The sequence below is a fragment of the Arvicola amphibius genome, chromosome 3 (genome assembly GCF_903992535.2).
Source record: "Arvicola amphibius chromosome 3, mArvAmp1.2, whole genome shotgun sequence".
NCBI classification, from domain to species: domain Eukaryota; kingdom Metazoa; phylum Chordata; class Mammalia; order Rodentia; family Cricetidae; genus Arvicola; species Arvicola amphibius.
The window spans coordinates 33,885,844-33,902,475 of NC_052049.1; the positions used below are offsets into that span (position 1 = coordinate 33,885,844).

Here is a 16,632-nt window from a genome sequence, read left to right on the forward strand (position 1 = left end):
ACTGTATATTAATGTAAAACCTGACCCTTTAACAGAAGCAGTTAAAATAATGGGGTGCTGGAAAATAATGTGAGTGTTGAGAAATGAACCCAGGTCCACTGCAAGAGCAAAAAGTGCTCTTAATCTCTGAGCCTCCCCTCCAGCCCCAGCAACACTATCTCTTAATGCTTTATCTAACCCAGTTTGAGAAATGAGTCTCTATGAAACTACTATAAACTAGAGAGAATCACACTGACCCAGTTTCTTGGTTGAGGCACTTTGCTACCTTGCAAAGCCATTAAATATCTCCATACTGGAGCACACAATCTGAAGGAAAAGCTGTTATACGCAAATGTCTTTTCCTTTGCACAGAATCATTTGGTGTTGCCTGTCTTGTCGTGGAATGACAGCGACTTTGTTTTCCATTAGGAAGTGGAAACTATAATTATATTTACATAATATAATTATAATTATGTCACTGTCTAGCATGAGTAAGATCTAAATTAACCGGCTCCCTTGTGCTTTGTACCTACTTTAACTTCATTCACGATATTAGCCTTCCACCAGAAGTTTTTAAGTCAAAGATTTGGAAAAGACGTGACAGTCCCAAAAATGAGAAAAAGTAGAGGCAGAGGACCAAAAATCTTATGTAGGTTTTTCAGGTACAGAAAATTCAGGAGAATTACCTCCTTTAATCTTGACGTAGGAGCTGGTCTCTTGTGACCTGGATTAATGAAAATTTTATTTGTAAATCTCATCACACAATAGGGAATCATAAATTCTAAGATTAAAACCCTATCCATTTTCATATTTTGAAATCATGTGCATAGTTGCTTTGGATCATTTATTATTATTATTATTATTATTATTATTATTATTATTATTATTATTATTTTGGTTTTTTGAGACAGGGTTTCTCTGTGGGTCTGGCTGTCCTGGAAACTCACTCTGTAGACCAGGCTGGCCTCTAACTCACAGAGATTTACCTGCCTCTGCCTCCTGAGTGCTGAGATTAAAGTTCTGCACCACCACCTGACAGTTGAGAGTTTTGTGTAACAGTGCCTTCTTTCTTTGCAAGGGCATCTTGAATCAGCACCAGTTCCTTGAAGGACCTGAAGGCACTGGAAATGCTCGCTTCGGTTCAGCGATTGCCGCCCTTTCAGACATCAACATGGATGGCTTTAATGATGTGATCGTAGGTTCACCCATAGAGAATGAGAACTCTGGAGCGGTGTACATTTACAATGGTCACCAGGGTACAATTCGCACCAAGTATTCCCAGGTAACCATGAACAACGTGATGACATAAATGCTGGCACTAGACAGTGTCATCCAACCCGTGCCTCTTACCTTAAATTTGTGCTCTTTCCATTGAACAAACAGTAAAGTTTTACTGTATGTTGAACACTGTTCTGCTCTGAGAATGCAGTTCAGGACAAGACAGACAAAATTCTGCTTTTTTTGTCGATCTTATATTCTAAAAGAGGAAATAGGAATGAAAGAAAAAGTTGCAATGTTATAGAGAATAACAAATGCCAGGAATCAAACACAGAACTCAATTCAGAGGTAAATTTTCAAGTGTTATGTATTATTTAAGTATTGCGAGGGGTATCAGATGACCAAAGGATGGTGAAGAATGCCTCGCTAACAGGCAATTTTGTGTAAGTCTCAAGGAAAGCTGGCTAGGATAGGAATGAAGATCTGAACTTGTCTCGGCTCATTCCTAGCCCACTGACTTCTCGCCATTTTGCACTGCCTTGTGATTACACATGAAAGATCCACACTGCTTCCTTGATGAAAGAATCCTTGTAAAAGACAGAGATCAGTTAAAATATGGAGAAAGAAAACAATAGAATAACCTGAACAATGACCACCTAGAGAATGTAAGGGGCAAAATAGAGGCTGCTGTGTATACTACAACTTCAAGTGAAATCTGCTCTTCCAGAAAATCCTTGGATCTGATGGAGCCTTCAGGAGCCAACTCCAGTTCTTTGGAAGGTCCCTGGATGGCTATGGAGATTTAAATGGAGATTCCATCACTGATGTATCCATTGGTGCTTTGGGACAAGTGGTTCAACTCTGGTGAGTCACTAAGTGCAAGATTCAGACTCGCTCGCTAATTAAAATGACTGCTGTGTTGTATGCTGTGTGTAGTGCCCAATGTATTGTATAAGACTGGAGGAAATGTGTTCATCATGGTTTGCATAAAGGAAAGAATATGCATGGTTTTCCTGAGAGTTGGGAGAATATATATGTATGTGTGAGTGTTCGTGTGTGTGTGCGTGCATGTACATGTATATATACACACACATACATACACACACATATATATATATATTGCTGACAGTCATGTATCTTTGGCATAAACACATATAGATGCATATGTGCAATACCTATGCATATATATATATATATATATATATAGAGAGAGAGAGAGAGAGAGAGAGGTTTCTTTATCATTAGAGTCATGCTTTCCTTCTCCTTATGTGAAAAGAGTCAGTGTGAAGAAAAGACAAAGTCCTTGAAATGATATCATACATGTCATACCTGTTTCTAAACATTATTTTCTTACATACAGTCTCATTTCAGCTTCCAGTAAGGAAACCTCATGAGAAAAATCTTATAGGACACAAATAAAGTGAAACTTCTTATGTGCTTAAAGGCATATTTTAAAATCATTAGTCATAAACAAGATCCACTATTTTGACTGAGCTGACCTCTTCATTGAGTGCATAGGTGTAAAGTTGAGGGAACAAGAAAGGATTCAAAGGATATGTGGTTCAGGGTTTTAAAAATTAGGTATATGAAGGGCAGGCTCACTTGGTTGAAGAACCTACTATTCAAGCATGAAGATCTGAGTTCAATCCCCAGAACCCATGTCTAAAAGCTAGACATAGCTAAGTGAAGTAGTTCATGCCTTTTAGCCCAGCATTTGGGAGGCCAATGTGGGTAGAGCTCTGTGAATCTGAGGCCAGCTTGGCTTACATAGAGCATTCCAGGCCAGCCATAGCCATATAATGAAATGGTGGTGGCACATACCTTTAACTCCAGCACTCGGGAGGCAGAGGCAAGTGAATCTCTGAGTTCAAGGCCAGCCAGGTCTACAGAGCAAGTTCCAGGACAGGCTCCAAAGCTGCACAGAGAAACCCTGTCACAAAAAGCCTAGACAAACGAACAAACAGCCCGGCTTAGTGTCATGTACATATGACCCCAGTGATCGTGAGGCAGAGAAAATGCCCGGAGCTCACTGGCCAGATAGCCTTGACTAACTGTCAAGTTCTGGGGCAGAGAGACCATGTCTCAATCACCAGGGTACCTGAGGAATAACATCCAACATTGACCACTGGCATCCAGATGCACATGCCCATACATACATGCACCTACACCCTACACACACACACATACACACACACACATACACACACACACACACAGAGAGAGAGAGAGAGAGAGAGAGAGAGAGAGAGAGAGAGAGAGAGAGAGAGAGAGAGAGAGAGAACTAAACACATACACACAAAACTTAGGTCTATGATCTAGTGAGATAGTGGAATTGAAAAGAAATTGGTTATTCAGTCAAGAATACTCATGCATTCATTTTTCTCTGTAGAAAATATGTGATTTACTGTCCAGACATATTGGGAATAAAAACACAGTCCATGGCATTATATGATTTCTGAGTTTGATGCTACTCTGTAAACATGTGAATTGTGCTTTTCAAGCATAAAATGCATTTTTTGACAAGTGAAACTATTATATGGAAAACCAATAATAGCTTTAAGACTGAGGAACTAGAAAATGCATTGACTGAATAAAGTTAGTTAAAATAATTAAACAATGGCATGCGAGGAATGTTACAGAGTTTATGTGGCTTCATTTAAAATAATGTATCAAAGCACATACCTGGCAGCAAACGACACTGTGTAGGCCTCAAGGCAGGCTTTCCCATGTGATGCCTTTGTATTTACTTATACTGTGACATTGTTGAGTCAGTGATGTGACCAAGCTTCTGTTTTAAAAGGTGTATCTGATTATTCAGAAAAGTCAACACACATGGACTCAAATAAATGTGCTGAGTTGACTCGTCAAGCTAAGCTAATATTCTGTGGTCACATTCCTACAAAGTGCTGAACTGCTTTTTCTGGATAACTCTAGGAATAATGTCCAGTAAATTTTTAAAAACATGTAAGTCAATGTCATCTGTATTAGAATGAATGTTCGGTCCCTCAAATAGCTGTGCTAAAATTGAATTAAGCATTAGATTGTAATTGAAGCCATGTTACATTTCTTAATAGATGCGTCATGGCTGCATATTTAGAGACATCACAGATACATAGTAACTTTTGAAACGGTTTTTTCCAATGATACCTGAAAATAAAAAAAAAAAAATGTTCTCTGGGTCTCTTTGTGGTACTTTTCCAAAAGGTGATATATCTAATCATTACTTGCTGCCCTATACATAGTGGAAAATGTACACAGAAGTCATTATGGTGAAGTTCAAAATCCAGTAACGGAGGGCCTCAGACTGTGGATTCTGTTTCCTCACTGATAAATACCCAGAGAAGTAATCAGCCTTCAGGTCTCTGTTTCTCAGCCATTTTCGTTAATAAAATGGAACTAGAATTTGTTCAACTTCACACCAGTGTTGCAGGAGCAAATAAGACTGTCTCGGGTATACGAAGGGCCAGACAGGACACTCTGGCATCCAGGGATGGACTCCTCAGTCATATTCTGCCCTCAGGGTAGTCACCGCCATCGGAGACAGGTGACGTTAACCACAGAGGCAGCAAGGCACAGGATATGGCAATATTCATCAGCTCTGGCCCTTCCATATTTCTACCTTCTCTCTCTCCTGCCATCTCAAGAAGCGAGAGTGCCACCCACCTCAGCGGGGAAGACACAGAGGGGTCCTGACTTAACACTTCATTTGCAAAGCAGTTTCCTCCGGTTTCTATTCTGTGTGGATTCAAGTGTTATTTAAATATATATTCTGCAAGCTTCAGTTACCAACAAAAATCCATTTACCCCTGCTGCTATCTTCTGCTTTCAAATAGGAAAAGTTACTTAAGGTCTAAGGCAGTGGAGAGAAAAGTTCAACAATACTGGCCCTGGGTCCTCTATGAGAAGTTCATGTGTATGCTGGTATGCTGGGCAGAGAGGTGCATGTGTTTCCACTTATGTCTTTCAGGTCCCAAAGCATTGCTGATGTGGCTATAGAAGCCTCTTTCACTCCGGACAAAATCACTTTGCTCAACAAGGATGCTAAGATAACCCTCAAACTCTGCTTCAGAGCAACGTTTAAACCTACTGGGCAAAACCATCAAGTGGGTGAGTGGTCCTGAAATAACCTGACAGGTATAGCTTTGCCTCCACAGCTTTAGCTAGAGGTCTTGGCCTGCAGACCAGAAGAAATTAGGATCTTTACTGGACATACTTAAATTGCCATGCATTCAGTACCTAAGAGTGGCTCATTAGGTGTGGGAGGTTTGTTTGGAGCATCCTTGCTCAGCTCCAGCTGGTGGCATTCTGCTACAGAAGACTGTAATCACTATGGCGTAATCATGGGCTCTGCCTGGGTCTCTCCGACACACGTATCACTTCTGGAGATCCTCAGCACACACGAATTTCATTGAGCTATGGCGAGTTCTAAATGAGTGAGCCACCTACTGCCTATGCCGTTGCCTACATAGGTGTGTTTAATAAAAGCACTGAGTATTATTCCTGCTATCCGTGAAGAGGAGAAAGAGAAAGGAATATCCAACTGGTACCCATAGCTTTACCATTTCTATAGCATGAGTCTGCAGTGTGTCTCATCGGGACGGAGAAAGCACAGGCAGGACTGTGAGCAAATGTCAGCAGGAACTCTCATCCTGGCTCTCCTACAGAGACACGTCATCTCTCAACACCTGGTTGAGGTGTTGCATCCTCTTTGACGCCATTCCCAACCAAACAACTACCTCTGTTATCTCAGCATCCTCCACAGACAGCAAGCAAAATAACATCTCATTAAAAGCTGCCTGTTTTCCCTTGCTAATCTATGGATTCTAATCCCTCCTCCATCAGACCCTGGCTCTTTATTTCGGAACTCTTAGTTCCCAGTGGCACTTAATGAAACTACAAGTAAACTAACTTAAAGGCTGAAAACCATCAGGTCAGTAGTTTGTCATGATTAGGACCAAGAAATACATGACTAAAGAGAGAAGCCAAAGTAAGATTCACAAGTGGCATAGCTTCGGGGCTCCCTGACTCTCAGGTGTTCAAACACTGACCCACCTTTGAGTGGTGTGCCTCATAGGCCAGCCTTGGAGCGCACATCCGTCTGAGTAGCCATCATGATTAAGCTGAAAACTGCCACCATATAAACATTTTTAGTCTGCTCAAAAGATTAAAATGGAAAATGTGTTCTCTGACACACATGGCTGGCTGCCCAGGTACCTTGGCTCTAAAGCATGTATATGCCTTATGCGTCTTCCACATTTATGCTGGCACATACTGATAAACCTGTACTTGCAGAGAAGTCCCTTCTCACTGATTGGCTGGTGAGGGTTTGGGCCTTTCCTTGGCACTGGGAACTCTTACCTTTGACTCTTTTATCTTGTTGTGTTCAGGTCTACACTGACAAGCTGGTCATAATTTTTCAGTCTGTCGTTTGGCAATAACAGTGCACAGGAACAAAATCCCATCTTTAAACCTGCATGTCCTATGAAACCACGCCTTTATTTTATCAAGCTCCTTTATTAAAAAGTACATGAAGTTTGCCAACTTTGTCCTTTTGACAGTTACCTAGACTCTGTTACTAGTTTTTCATTTCCATATTTTTTATCATTTACTTTTAGTCTTCCCATTTAATTCTTTCATATTTCCAACATTTTTATTGGTCTCTTTAAGTCATTGAAGCACAAAGATTCCTCAAGTTTCTTTATTGGGGATATTAAAGGTAACATAGATATATCGTCTTAGGAAGTACACTCAACTTTAAAATATTGAATAAATCTGATAAAGTAAGTCTAAATAAGACAGCTGCTGTACCCAGCTGAAATTCTGGTGTGTGGCCCGTGGGCTTTCTTAAAGGACGCTGGTCTGACTATTTAGACTTTGGTTATGGTCATCATTTTTATCACACAGCTGTTTTTAGTTTCTACTTCGCTGAGTTGATATTAATAATTTCTAATTGCCAGAGAAACAGCGAACCAAAGATGGTAGACAAAGTGCTCAAAGTCAAGGAGGCCATGCACTGTAGGATTACTGTTCAGTCTAAGAATACCTGGCTCAAACCTTGGACCAGCCATGTTGCTTGTCTTTCTCCACGCAAGCATCTAGTAGAACACATCAGACACTGTATCTGCTCTTTTATGTGATCACAGTTACTTCTTATAATAACAGTTAGTCCCTGCAATGGCGTGGGAATAGAAAGAACATGAACTTCCATTTCAAAATTGCTCAGATCTTAGCTCTGACCTTGTCTCAGCTGGGTGAACCCATGCCAATTATTCTGCCCCATTTCATCGAGCTTGCTCTCTCAACAGTAGCATCAGACTATCCAGTGTCCAGGTTTATTGGAGAGTGGGTAGCATATGAGGGTGTGTTCAACTGGAGGCATTCCGTAACCACAGCTTCTTCCCTGTGTGTGCCCCATGCTATGGTAAATGAAGCTGAAACACAGGAAAGGGATCCGTTCTCCAGGTTGATCCAATAGATTTCCTGGGGCAAGTGCAGCTGTTGTTGTTTTCCGTTGCTGCAAGCTGTATTTCTCCGGCTCGTTTTTGGTTTTGCTCTGTATTCACGTAGACAGAATCACATGAAACTACAAATGTCATGCCGTCTCTGCGTTTTCTCGATATCAGGCTTTGTCCAATAGAGCAAGGCAACAGCCTTGCTTTGTCTTCAGCGCTCACTTGACGTATTTCTTTGTGATTTTATCATAGCCATCCTGTACAACATGACTCTTGATGCAGACGGATATTCGTCCAGAGTGACCTCCAGGGGGGCATTTAGAGAAAACAGTGAACGATTCCTGCAGAAAAATATGGTCGTATCCCAAGCACAGAGCTGTTCTGAATACGACATTAGCATACAGGTGGGACCTCAGGGTTACCTCTCTCCACCCCTTTCTTCCAAACGACTAATCAATCCAGGAAGTTTAAAATGGGAGTTATGCATTAGAAGATGCTTGCCTTTCTAATGGCTACATTTCCTGTCTAGCTCTGTGGATAAGAAACACATTTCTGTTATGCTAATACTTATGGTCACATTCTGACTTTATATGTGTTAGGGACATTACATTTTATTAGGGTGCGCAACTAAAGGGGCTCAGTGGTTCTCAACCTTCCTAATGCTGTGACCCTTTAATACATTTCCTCATGCTGTGGTGACCCTAACCATAAAATTATTCTATGACTACTTCGCAACTATAATTTTGCTACTATCATAAATCATTATGTGACCCCCAAAGGGGTCATGAACCACAGATCAAGAACCACTGCACTAGGTAAATGACAGTAGTGTATGTGGTAAAGATCGCCTGTTCTACTGTTAGGTCATAATTGTTAGAGTTCACATTGACGTGGGAAATCTTTCCTGTAGGAAACATGCTTCTTAGGAGTAACTTTCCAATCAAAAACTTATTTTTTTTAACTTTTATGGTTTATTTAACTTTATTTTATGTGCATGAAAATATCAGATCCCCTGCAACTGGATCTTTAGACAGTTGTGAGCTGCCATGTGGGTGCTGGGAATTGAACTCAGTTCCTCTGGAAGAGCAGTCAATGCTCTTAACTACTGAGCCATCTCTCCAGTCCCCAGAAACTTATTTATAAGCTATATGAAACATCTCCCCCAGCAGCTGTGTAATAATATCTTAACAGTAACAGAAGACACCTGCACATGGTTGTATACACAAACACACACACACACACACACACACACACACACAGAGAGAGAGAGAGAGAGAGAGAGAGAGAGAGAGAGAGAGGGAGCTAGGAGTGGGTGAGAACATTGAGAGGTAGGTGAGGAGACCAGGCAGGAAGGAGTGAGGAGAAGGAGCAGGGAAGAAATTTGGCTTCTGTTCTTTCTTGACCTTGTCTACTATGGGATCAAGTTACCCATGTAATTACAGTGTTCATGGAAAGAAAAAAGAAGATACTAGGAATGAGAAGCAAGACCACCCAAGTGCTGGGCACTGACATAGAACGTAGCTTCTAAATACTTATAATTACTTGTGTGTGAATAATGAGATTATTTACTATCCCAGGAAGAATTGCTGCTTCAGATTTCTGCTGTAATTGAGTCACCGTAGGTTTCTGAATTGGAACCAAAGAGGAAGTCTTGGTCATCAGAACAAGACTCTTCTCTGAAACTGATGGCACTTTTAATTATAATCACATTTGCAGACTTTGTTTTTTAAGTTCCTATGACTAAGTTATGTATCATCGCCCTCCCCCCGTCTTTAGAAGCCCTCTGACGTGGTGAACCCCTTGGATCTGCGTGTGGACATCAGTTTGGAAAACCCTGGCACTAGCCCTGCCCTTGAAGCCTATTCTGACACTGTCAAAGTCTTCAGCGTGAGTGTGCCTTGCCCTTCCCAAGTCGAGGTTGTCTAATGGCTTCCGTAGTTGCTAAAGGTGCTAAGGATGCAGTCTAAATGCAATGATGCACAGAATTCACGGGCATTTCAGTTCCACAAAGTAGAGATTTCTTCTTCCACACTCTGTTTCTGGCCCCAAGAGAGGTGCCAAGCTACCACCAGTGCTCAACAAATGTTAAAGAAATAAAGAATAAAATGGGTCAGACTGCAGCTACTCAACACTCACTTAAAAATTCAGATGCCTGTGAAGTTGTTCGTCTCTCTCCATTATACCTATTTTAATTTAACTCCCTATAAACAAGCCATTACAAGTCACACATGGTGGCGCAGGCCTTTCGTCCCAGCACTCAGGAGGCAGAGGCAGGCAGATCTCTGGGTTCAAGGGCAGTCTGATCCATAAAGCACATTTCAGGATAGCCAGAGCTACACAGAAAAACCCTGGCTCAAAATAAAAACAAACACACAAACTATTATCTTGACTCTTGTATTTTGCCATATTTGTTTCTTTAAAATTTTGCTATCTATTCACAAGCTTCTAAACCTTTGGTTTCCTGTGGTTTGGGCCTGTAGGCAAACGGGATAATATTGTGTACATTCTGTTATAATTCGTTTTCAACCCAAGAGTATCCAAGAGGATGATGCTTTTGTTTGTTGTAGATCCCTTTCTACAAAGAATGTGGCAGCGATGGACTCTGTATCTCTGACCTGCTCCTGGATGTCCAGCAGCTGCCAGCCATTCAGTATGTTCCCCTTTTCCTTTCTGTGTGGAGTTTAGAAATAAAAGGCACATTACATCTCTTCTTTCAAGATAAAATTTGGGGTTTGTTTTTCTACAGAGGAATTTTTCAGAGTATAGTGAAGGCATTTTTAAACTGAATTTCAACTTCTACCATTCTCCTAAGCGTAAAGCAATGGGAAGTACCAACTGCTGGCTTTAAGCAGTTCTCTTTAATAATTAAAAGCTACCAAGGATGAGGTCCAGCATCATTTTACTATGAAGAAAGTCTTTTGTTATTAAATAATCATCAAGTAAATGCAAAGAATTTCTTGAATCAAGAAAGGTTTTGGACGGTGGGGTAGTTTCAGCTTCAGTGGTTTGTATCTGTCTCTCTTTTCATGTTTGAACAGAAACCAACCCTTTATTGTCAGCAACCAGAACAAAAGGTTAACAGTTTCAGTGACACTGGGGAACAGAGGGGAAAGTGCCTACAACACTGCCATCAAGGCTGAGTTTTCCGAGAACTTGTTTTTTGCTTCTTTTTCCATGCCGGTATGTAAGGAACCCACCCTTCCCCAACACAAACACATATGCATCCCTCCTGCCGCCCAGCCTCCCCACACGCCCACTAACCACTCCACACAGCATTTCGCCCCTTCCTCTCTGCCACTCTCTGTCTCTGATACTCTAACCTCTGCGTCTGTCTGAAAAACTCAGACACGGCCTGGGCATGCTCAGTCCTACCTTGTGGCTTCCAGTTAGTGAAGCCTCCTGAGAATGCAGTCTGGCTCCGAATCTAGGGCGGCTCTGTTTGCAGCGAGGGTCACTTTTTCCTTTACCCCAGGCCTTGGCAGTGGCAGCTCATAACTTCTCAGCCTCCTATGCTGTGAGGAGGCCGCCTGTCCTGTGCTGGACAGATGTGATGCACTTGCTCAGTGGTATTTAGTCCCACAGCGTAGTCCCGGCTTTGCAATGCTGCTACTTCTGGTGCCAGGATGGTGCATTCCTGCAAAAGCATTCTATCGAGCTGACCTGATCACTAAAGCAGGAATACACTTAACCAGGAGAGCCCCTTGCTGATTCCTCTGTTCTCCAGCCATGACACGAGAATAAGAAAAAAAGGGAAAAACTATTTTTCAACTGGGCTGCCTGATTAAAGGATATAAAAAAGTTTCTGTATATTTCAAGTTAATGTGAACATTATAAATTTAAAATTCCAAGCCTGTGCTGCTGACCTCATGTTTAAATGGCTTGTGCCAGACAGCAGCCCTTACATTAAAGACAAAATGAATTGAGGAAAAGGGGCAAAATCTGTTAGTTATTTAGAATACAAACACCAACATGTATTTTTCTTCTTTTAAAAATATGTATTTCAAAAACATTATGAAAAAACTATTACTAAATATAAGGCTTCTGAATGTTATATTAAAGATATTTGTGCTTCTGAAATACAAACTTTGATTTGCATCTTAGTGCACATTTTTCCAATCCTTTAGCTTCTTGAGTGTCTCTTTAGAGTTGGCAATAATAATATGTTTAACTGCTTGGCTAATACAAGATATTCAAGGCTTTGAGAACAAAAACCTATTCCAATAGAAACCAATGTCACTGCTAAGATGTCCTTGTCTACCTTTCAGTGTGAGTACACCCCCCCCCACACACACACAGGTTGACCGAGTTTTCTGTCCCACCCAGTTCCACAGCAGTCCAGTCCCAAAGAAACACACAGAAGTCTACATTAATTATAAACTGGTTGACCTATTAGCTCAAGCTTCTTATTAGCTTGTTCTTACATGGTACATTAACCCATTATTCTTGTCTGGTGTTAGCCACATGGCTTGGTACCTATCATCAGTGAGGCATTCTCATCTGCATCTTCTATGTCTGGGTGACGACTGCAGACTGCCTCTTTCCTCTTCCCAGAATTCTCCTGTTCTCATTGCCTAGCCTATACTGCCTGGTTGCCTTGCCTATACTTCCTGTCTGACTACTGGCCAATCAGCGTTTTATTAAAATACAATTGACAGGGTACACACAGCACACACACACACACACACACACACACACACCACACACACACACACACACACACACACACACACACTTAGTTAATTTTCATTTCTTTGATCCTCTTCAGGTCGACGGAACAGAAGTAACATGCCAGGTGGGCTCATCGCAGAAATCTGTTACCTGTGATGTGGGATATCCTGCCTTAAAGAGCGATGAGCAGGTACAGCTTGCCTCATCTGACCCTGGCTCTCCACACCTGAGGGTACTCACTGTCTTTACCGGGCATCATCACTTAATAGACATCACTCAACAACCAGCCACATATGGAAGAGGCTCCCTCACTGGGATTATTCTCTTTAAATCATTCGCCAAAGTAGCATTTCCTCATGCACCTTCTTCCCAGTGCACATACAATATGCGGTGTGCTTTTGTGTGACTATGTTGACCAACATTGGTCACAGTGCTGTGAGTGAATATCAGATCACCACAAAGCTTGACCATTTAATAAATGTGGCCAATTGGCCTGAACATCTGATAGGAGTCGACCTCTGCTCTCACGTGAGCAAGGGGGACAGAAGTGGTTTACAAACTTAAAATTTTAAGACATGAAATTCAGAGTCACACTTTGCTGGGGAACTTTTGTCCTGGTCTAAAACATCACAGATGATAAATTTTAATGTCATGTATAGGTGACTTTTACCATTAACTTCGACTTCAACCTTCAAAACCTCCAGAATCAGGCATCCATCCATTTCCAAGCCTTCAGGTAAGACTTGTGCAATCATAAACTTATGCCCAAGAAATTTTATAAAATTTCTTTTTGAGTAATTTCTAACACTTGTTTTGATAGTGAGAGCCAAGAAGCAAACGAAGCAGACAATTTGGCCAGTCTTAAGATCCCTCTTCTGTATGATGCCGAACTTCACTTAACCCGGTAGGTGAAGTCTGCTAGACAGGCGGGTAGCTTTTTACACCCTGGTACATAGATCATTCAGCTCATGACTACAGTCCACAATTGGCTCAGTGTTAGCACATGAATTTAGTGCCTACTTGTCAACTAGATTCGAAATATGCAGACAAAATGATGCCCAGGAAGACATGAACGTTTTAGGTTTATTGACTCAGAACAGCACCAGAAGAAAAACGTTTCCATACCATATCATGGGTCAATGCCCTTAAAGGTGGGAAGATACCTGTAATCTAATCCAAGATGCAAAAACAGACTCTTAGAGGCCATGGGAGTTACCAACACTTCTCACTGCTCCCTTCATAGTATGGTACTGGATGTCAATAACGTACTTGTTTTTGGTCATGGAAGTCCTTAGCATCATGTTTTGCACATTGAGGGGGCACAACAAGTAAGAAATGGAGTCTCAGGCTCAATAAGCCCATATGGAAACTACACCAAGACTAGCTTCTTTATGGAAAACCCCAGACATGACTGCTGATGGTTTTCTTCCAATCACGAGGAAATGAGGGATTTTCCAAAAGAAGTCATCCATGAAGCAAAGCTTTATTCCTTTTTCTTTCCTCTTTCCTTTTCTGCCTTCCAAGGCAGGTCAAGCTGAGGACAGTGGTTAAAATGTTACCAGCCAACACCAGTTAGCTTGAATTGTCCCAAAAGGCAGGTGTCTTAGGAAATGGGTAACACACAAATCCTCCAGGTGTTATGGGATAAACTCACTCTCTGAACTAAGACCCCTGAAAACATTTCCCAGGAAGTATATGGGCAACCACATTCTCCAACGCCTGCCTTGCCAGCCTTGTCCATGAAAGTATGGAGCACGCAGCTGATCAATAAATCACAAAACAAAATTGACAAGGAGCTCGTGCCACCCTGTTGGAAGCTTGAGACACATAAGTAAAGAGAAAAAGAACACATCTGTATCCAGTGAGTCTCAAAGGCACCCACAGAAAGGATGCGTAGCCCAGGTTATCCAGCCTGATAAGTGTATCAGTAACTCGAGTTTCCAAAAAAAAAACATCTCTCTTGGATAAAAGAATTGGTGACAAAGCTATGGTGATGTGTATTGCCACGTCACCTGAACGTTCTCCTTCTAATGCAAACAATTCTGTATTTTTTTTTTGTTTTGTTTTTTTTGTTTTTCGAGACAGGGTTTCCCTGTAGTTTCTAGAGCCTGTCCTGGATCTAGCTCTTGTAGACCAGGCTGGCCTCGAACTCATAGATCCGCCTGCCTCTGCCTCCCGAGTGCTGGGATTAAAGGCGTGCGCCACCACCGCCCAGCTACAATTCTGTATTTTCTTAGACCCATTTAGTGAGAGTCTATTTTTTTCTGGAATGTTCACATGGAATAAATATGGGATTAAAATAGGACTTTACTTTTACTAACATCTTAGCCATGTATTTTATGTGATTGTAATTTTTTATTCTAATGCATTCTAGTATTAGAGTCCATGTCTTAAAATATTAAAGTATATGGTAAAAAAAAATTTTGTTACGGAGAATTTTAAAGACATGACTCCTGATCCTACCATCAGATGGTTCCCCCACATGATTCTCTTCTTTAAAGAATGACATGAATGTATTTGGAAAATGCAAACATCACAATAAGACACAAAATGAAAAGTGAGATTATCATTCTTCAACACTTTGATGACAGTCCCCACAAATGACTAAGAAGACTGTTTTGGAATATCTTCAGTTCAAACAGTTATTTTATGTATAAGGTTACACACACACACACACACACACACACACACACACATACACACACCAACAATTTACCTACTAAAGGGGGAATACTAAAACATTCTTTCATATCTTTATGTGGTTTTCATAGAAGGACATACATATCTAATTTATTCTATTTCTGGACAAATCATAATTCGTGCAGCCACCTCAGCAGTCATGAGATACTAAGTTGATTCACATTTTTGCTTGTGTAACCATCAAAAACAATATTAAAGAAAGGCTTTAACATTCTGTAAATATTTGAGAAAAGTCCCACCTACTCATCACGTCCCTTAGTAGCCACTTAATATTGTTTAATATGCCGTCATGTTCTACGTGTGTAATAAATGTAAATAGAATTATTTTTTAACTGGATCCGCCTGGATGTAGATTGCTGCTGCTGTAACCCTTAAGTACTCTAGAGAAAACTTATGTAAAAAATAGAAAAGTGTCAGATCTCCTTAAAATACAAAAAGCAGACCCTATCAATCAATTTAGGAGTTGGCTGTGTTTAGGGGCTTACATAAACATCTGGAAGGCAAACAGGATAACTCATGCACACGTAGCTGGGTTTTCTATTTCAATTCCTAGTCAGTTTTCCCATTTTCCATACAAGGCTGACACACCATTGTTTCCCCTCATACACATAAAACCTTGACAACTGCCACATATATTCAACTCCCCCATAACAGATTTTCCTTTTGAAATTTTGGAAGAACTTTCTTAAGAGACTGAGAGAGACAGGGACAGAGAGAGAGAGAGAGAGAGAGAGAGAGAGAGAGAGAGAGAGAGAGAGAGAGAGAGAGAGAGAGAGAGAGAGGAAGAGGAGAGAGAGAGAGAGAGAGAGAGAGAGAGAGAGAGAGAGAGAGAGGTACAGAAAGATAAAACAGAAAGAGACAGGGTGCCCTGAGGATAGAAAACATTCTGTCTCAGAAAATGTCTAGTCCATTCTTCTGGTAAATGAACTAAACATCCTATAATTTAGATAAACTTTCCCCTGGGATGTATAGAGAGATATGCATCACGCTTCTCAGAATCCTACTCTGCTATCAGGTCCTTCTCACTCCACACAATGCACAGAAGCTGCCCTGGTTGGACTGTAGCCTCAAGGCACCAGGAATAAGTGAAAAAATGGAAGGCCTCCAGTTTCACACACATCTATACAGTTTCCTGGGGAATCCTCTGGTTGGACACTATATACTCGCAGGCATTAGTTAGAAATCCTAAATCTTGTGGTCAAGATCTCATAATAAAATCTTTGGATTTTAAGAGTGGTTCTGCAATGATGGAAACAAATTAAATCCACTCCTAATTCACTGCCAACTATTTGAGTTGGTCTAACACTGGAGAAAGATTAGTAAAACAAATGCACGCCCTGTTGGAGAGGCATGATTAATGAATACTGCAGGAGCTAATAGCTGGTTCCCATCATTGCACGACACACAGCAAGTGAAAAAAAAATCTTGACTTACAGAGCCAATCCAACCACCAAAGCTGGAGTGTCCACATTTCCAACACCCTTGCCAATGTAACAGACCAATGCAACTGTCAGTTCTAAAGCGATACTTTTATGCCTATGTTAGAAACTTGACAACTGATAAACACGTAGGCTCTGCTCAGAAAGACAGTGAAGGACTATGAAAGGAAGTTGTT

At 41.1% G+C, this 16,632-nt stretch overlaps 1 protein-coding gene across 1 annotated transcript in view; it reads left to right on the top strand.

The window, feature by feature from the left end:
• Itga2 (integrin subunit alpha 2) overlaps positions 1-16,632 on the top strand; it is a 71,484-nt gene that overhangs the window by 41,548 nt on the left and 13,304 nt on the right. The window contains exons 14-23 of the mRNA XM_038322064.2: positions 1,058-1,261; positions 1,925-2,061; positions 5,165-5,304; positions 7,902-8,053; positions 9,426-9,536; positions 10,217-10,299; positions 10,688-10,829; positions 12,415-12,507; positions 12,977-13,053; positions 13,138-13,221. Coding sequence (XP_038177992.2) covers positions 1,058-1,261; positions 1,925-2,061; positions 5,165-5,304; positions 7,902-8,053; positions 9,426-9,536; positions 10,217-10,299; positions 10,688-10,829; positions 12,415-12,507; positions 12,977-13,053; positions 13,138-13,221 — 1,223 coding nt within the window. The remainder of the gene's footprint in view (positions 1-1,057; positions 1,262-1,924; positions 2,062-5,164; positions 5,305-7,901; positions 8,054-9,425; positions 9,537-10,216; positions 10,300-10,687; positions 10,830-12,414; positions 12,508-12,976; positions 13,054-13,137; positions 13,222-16,632) is intronic.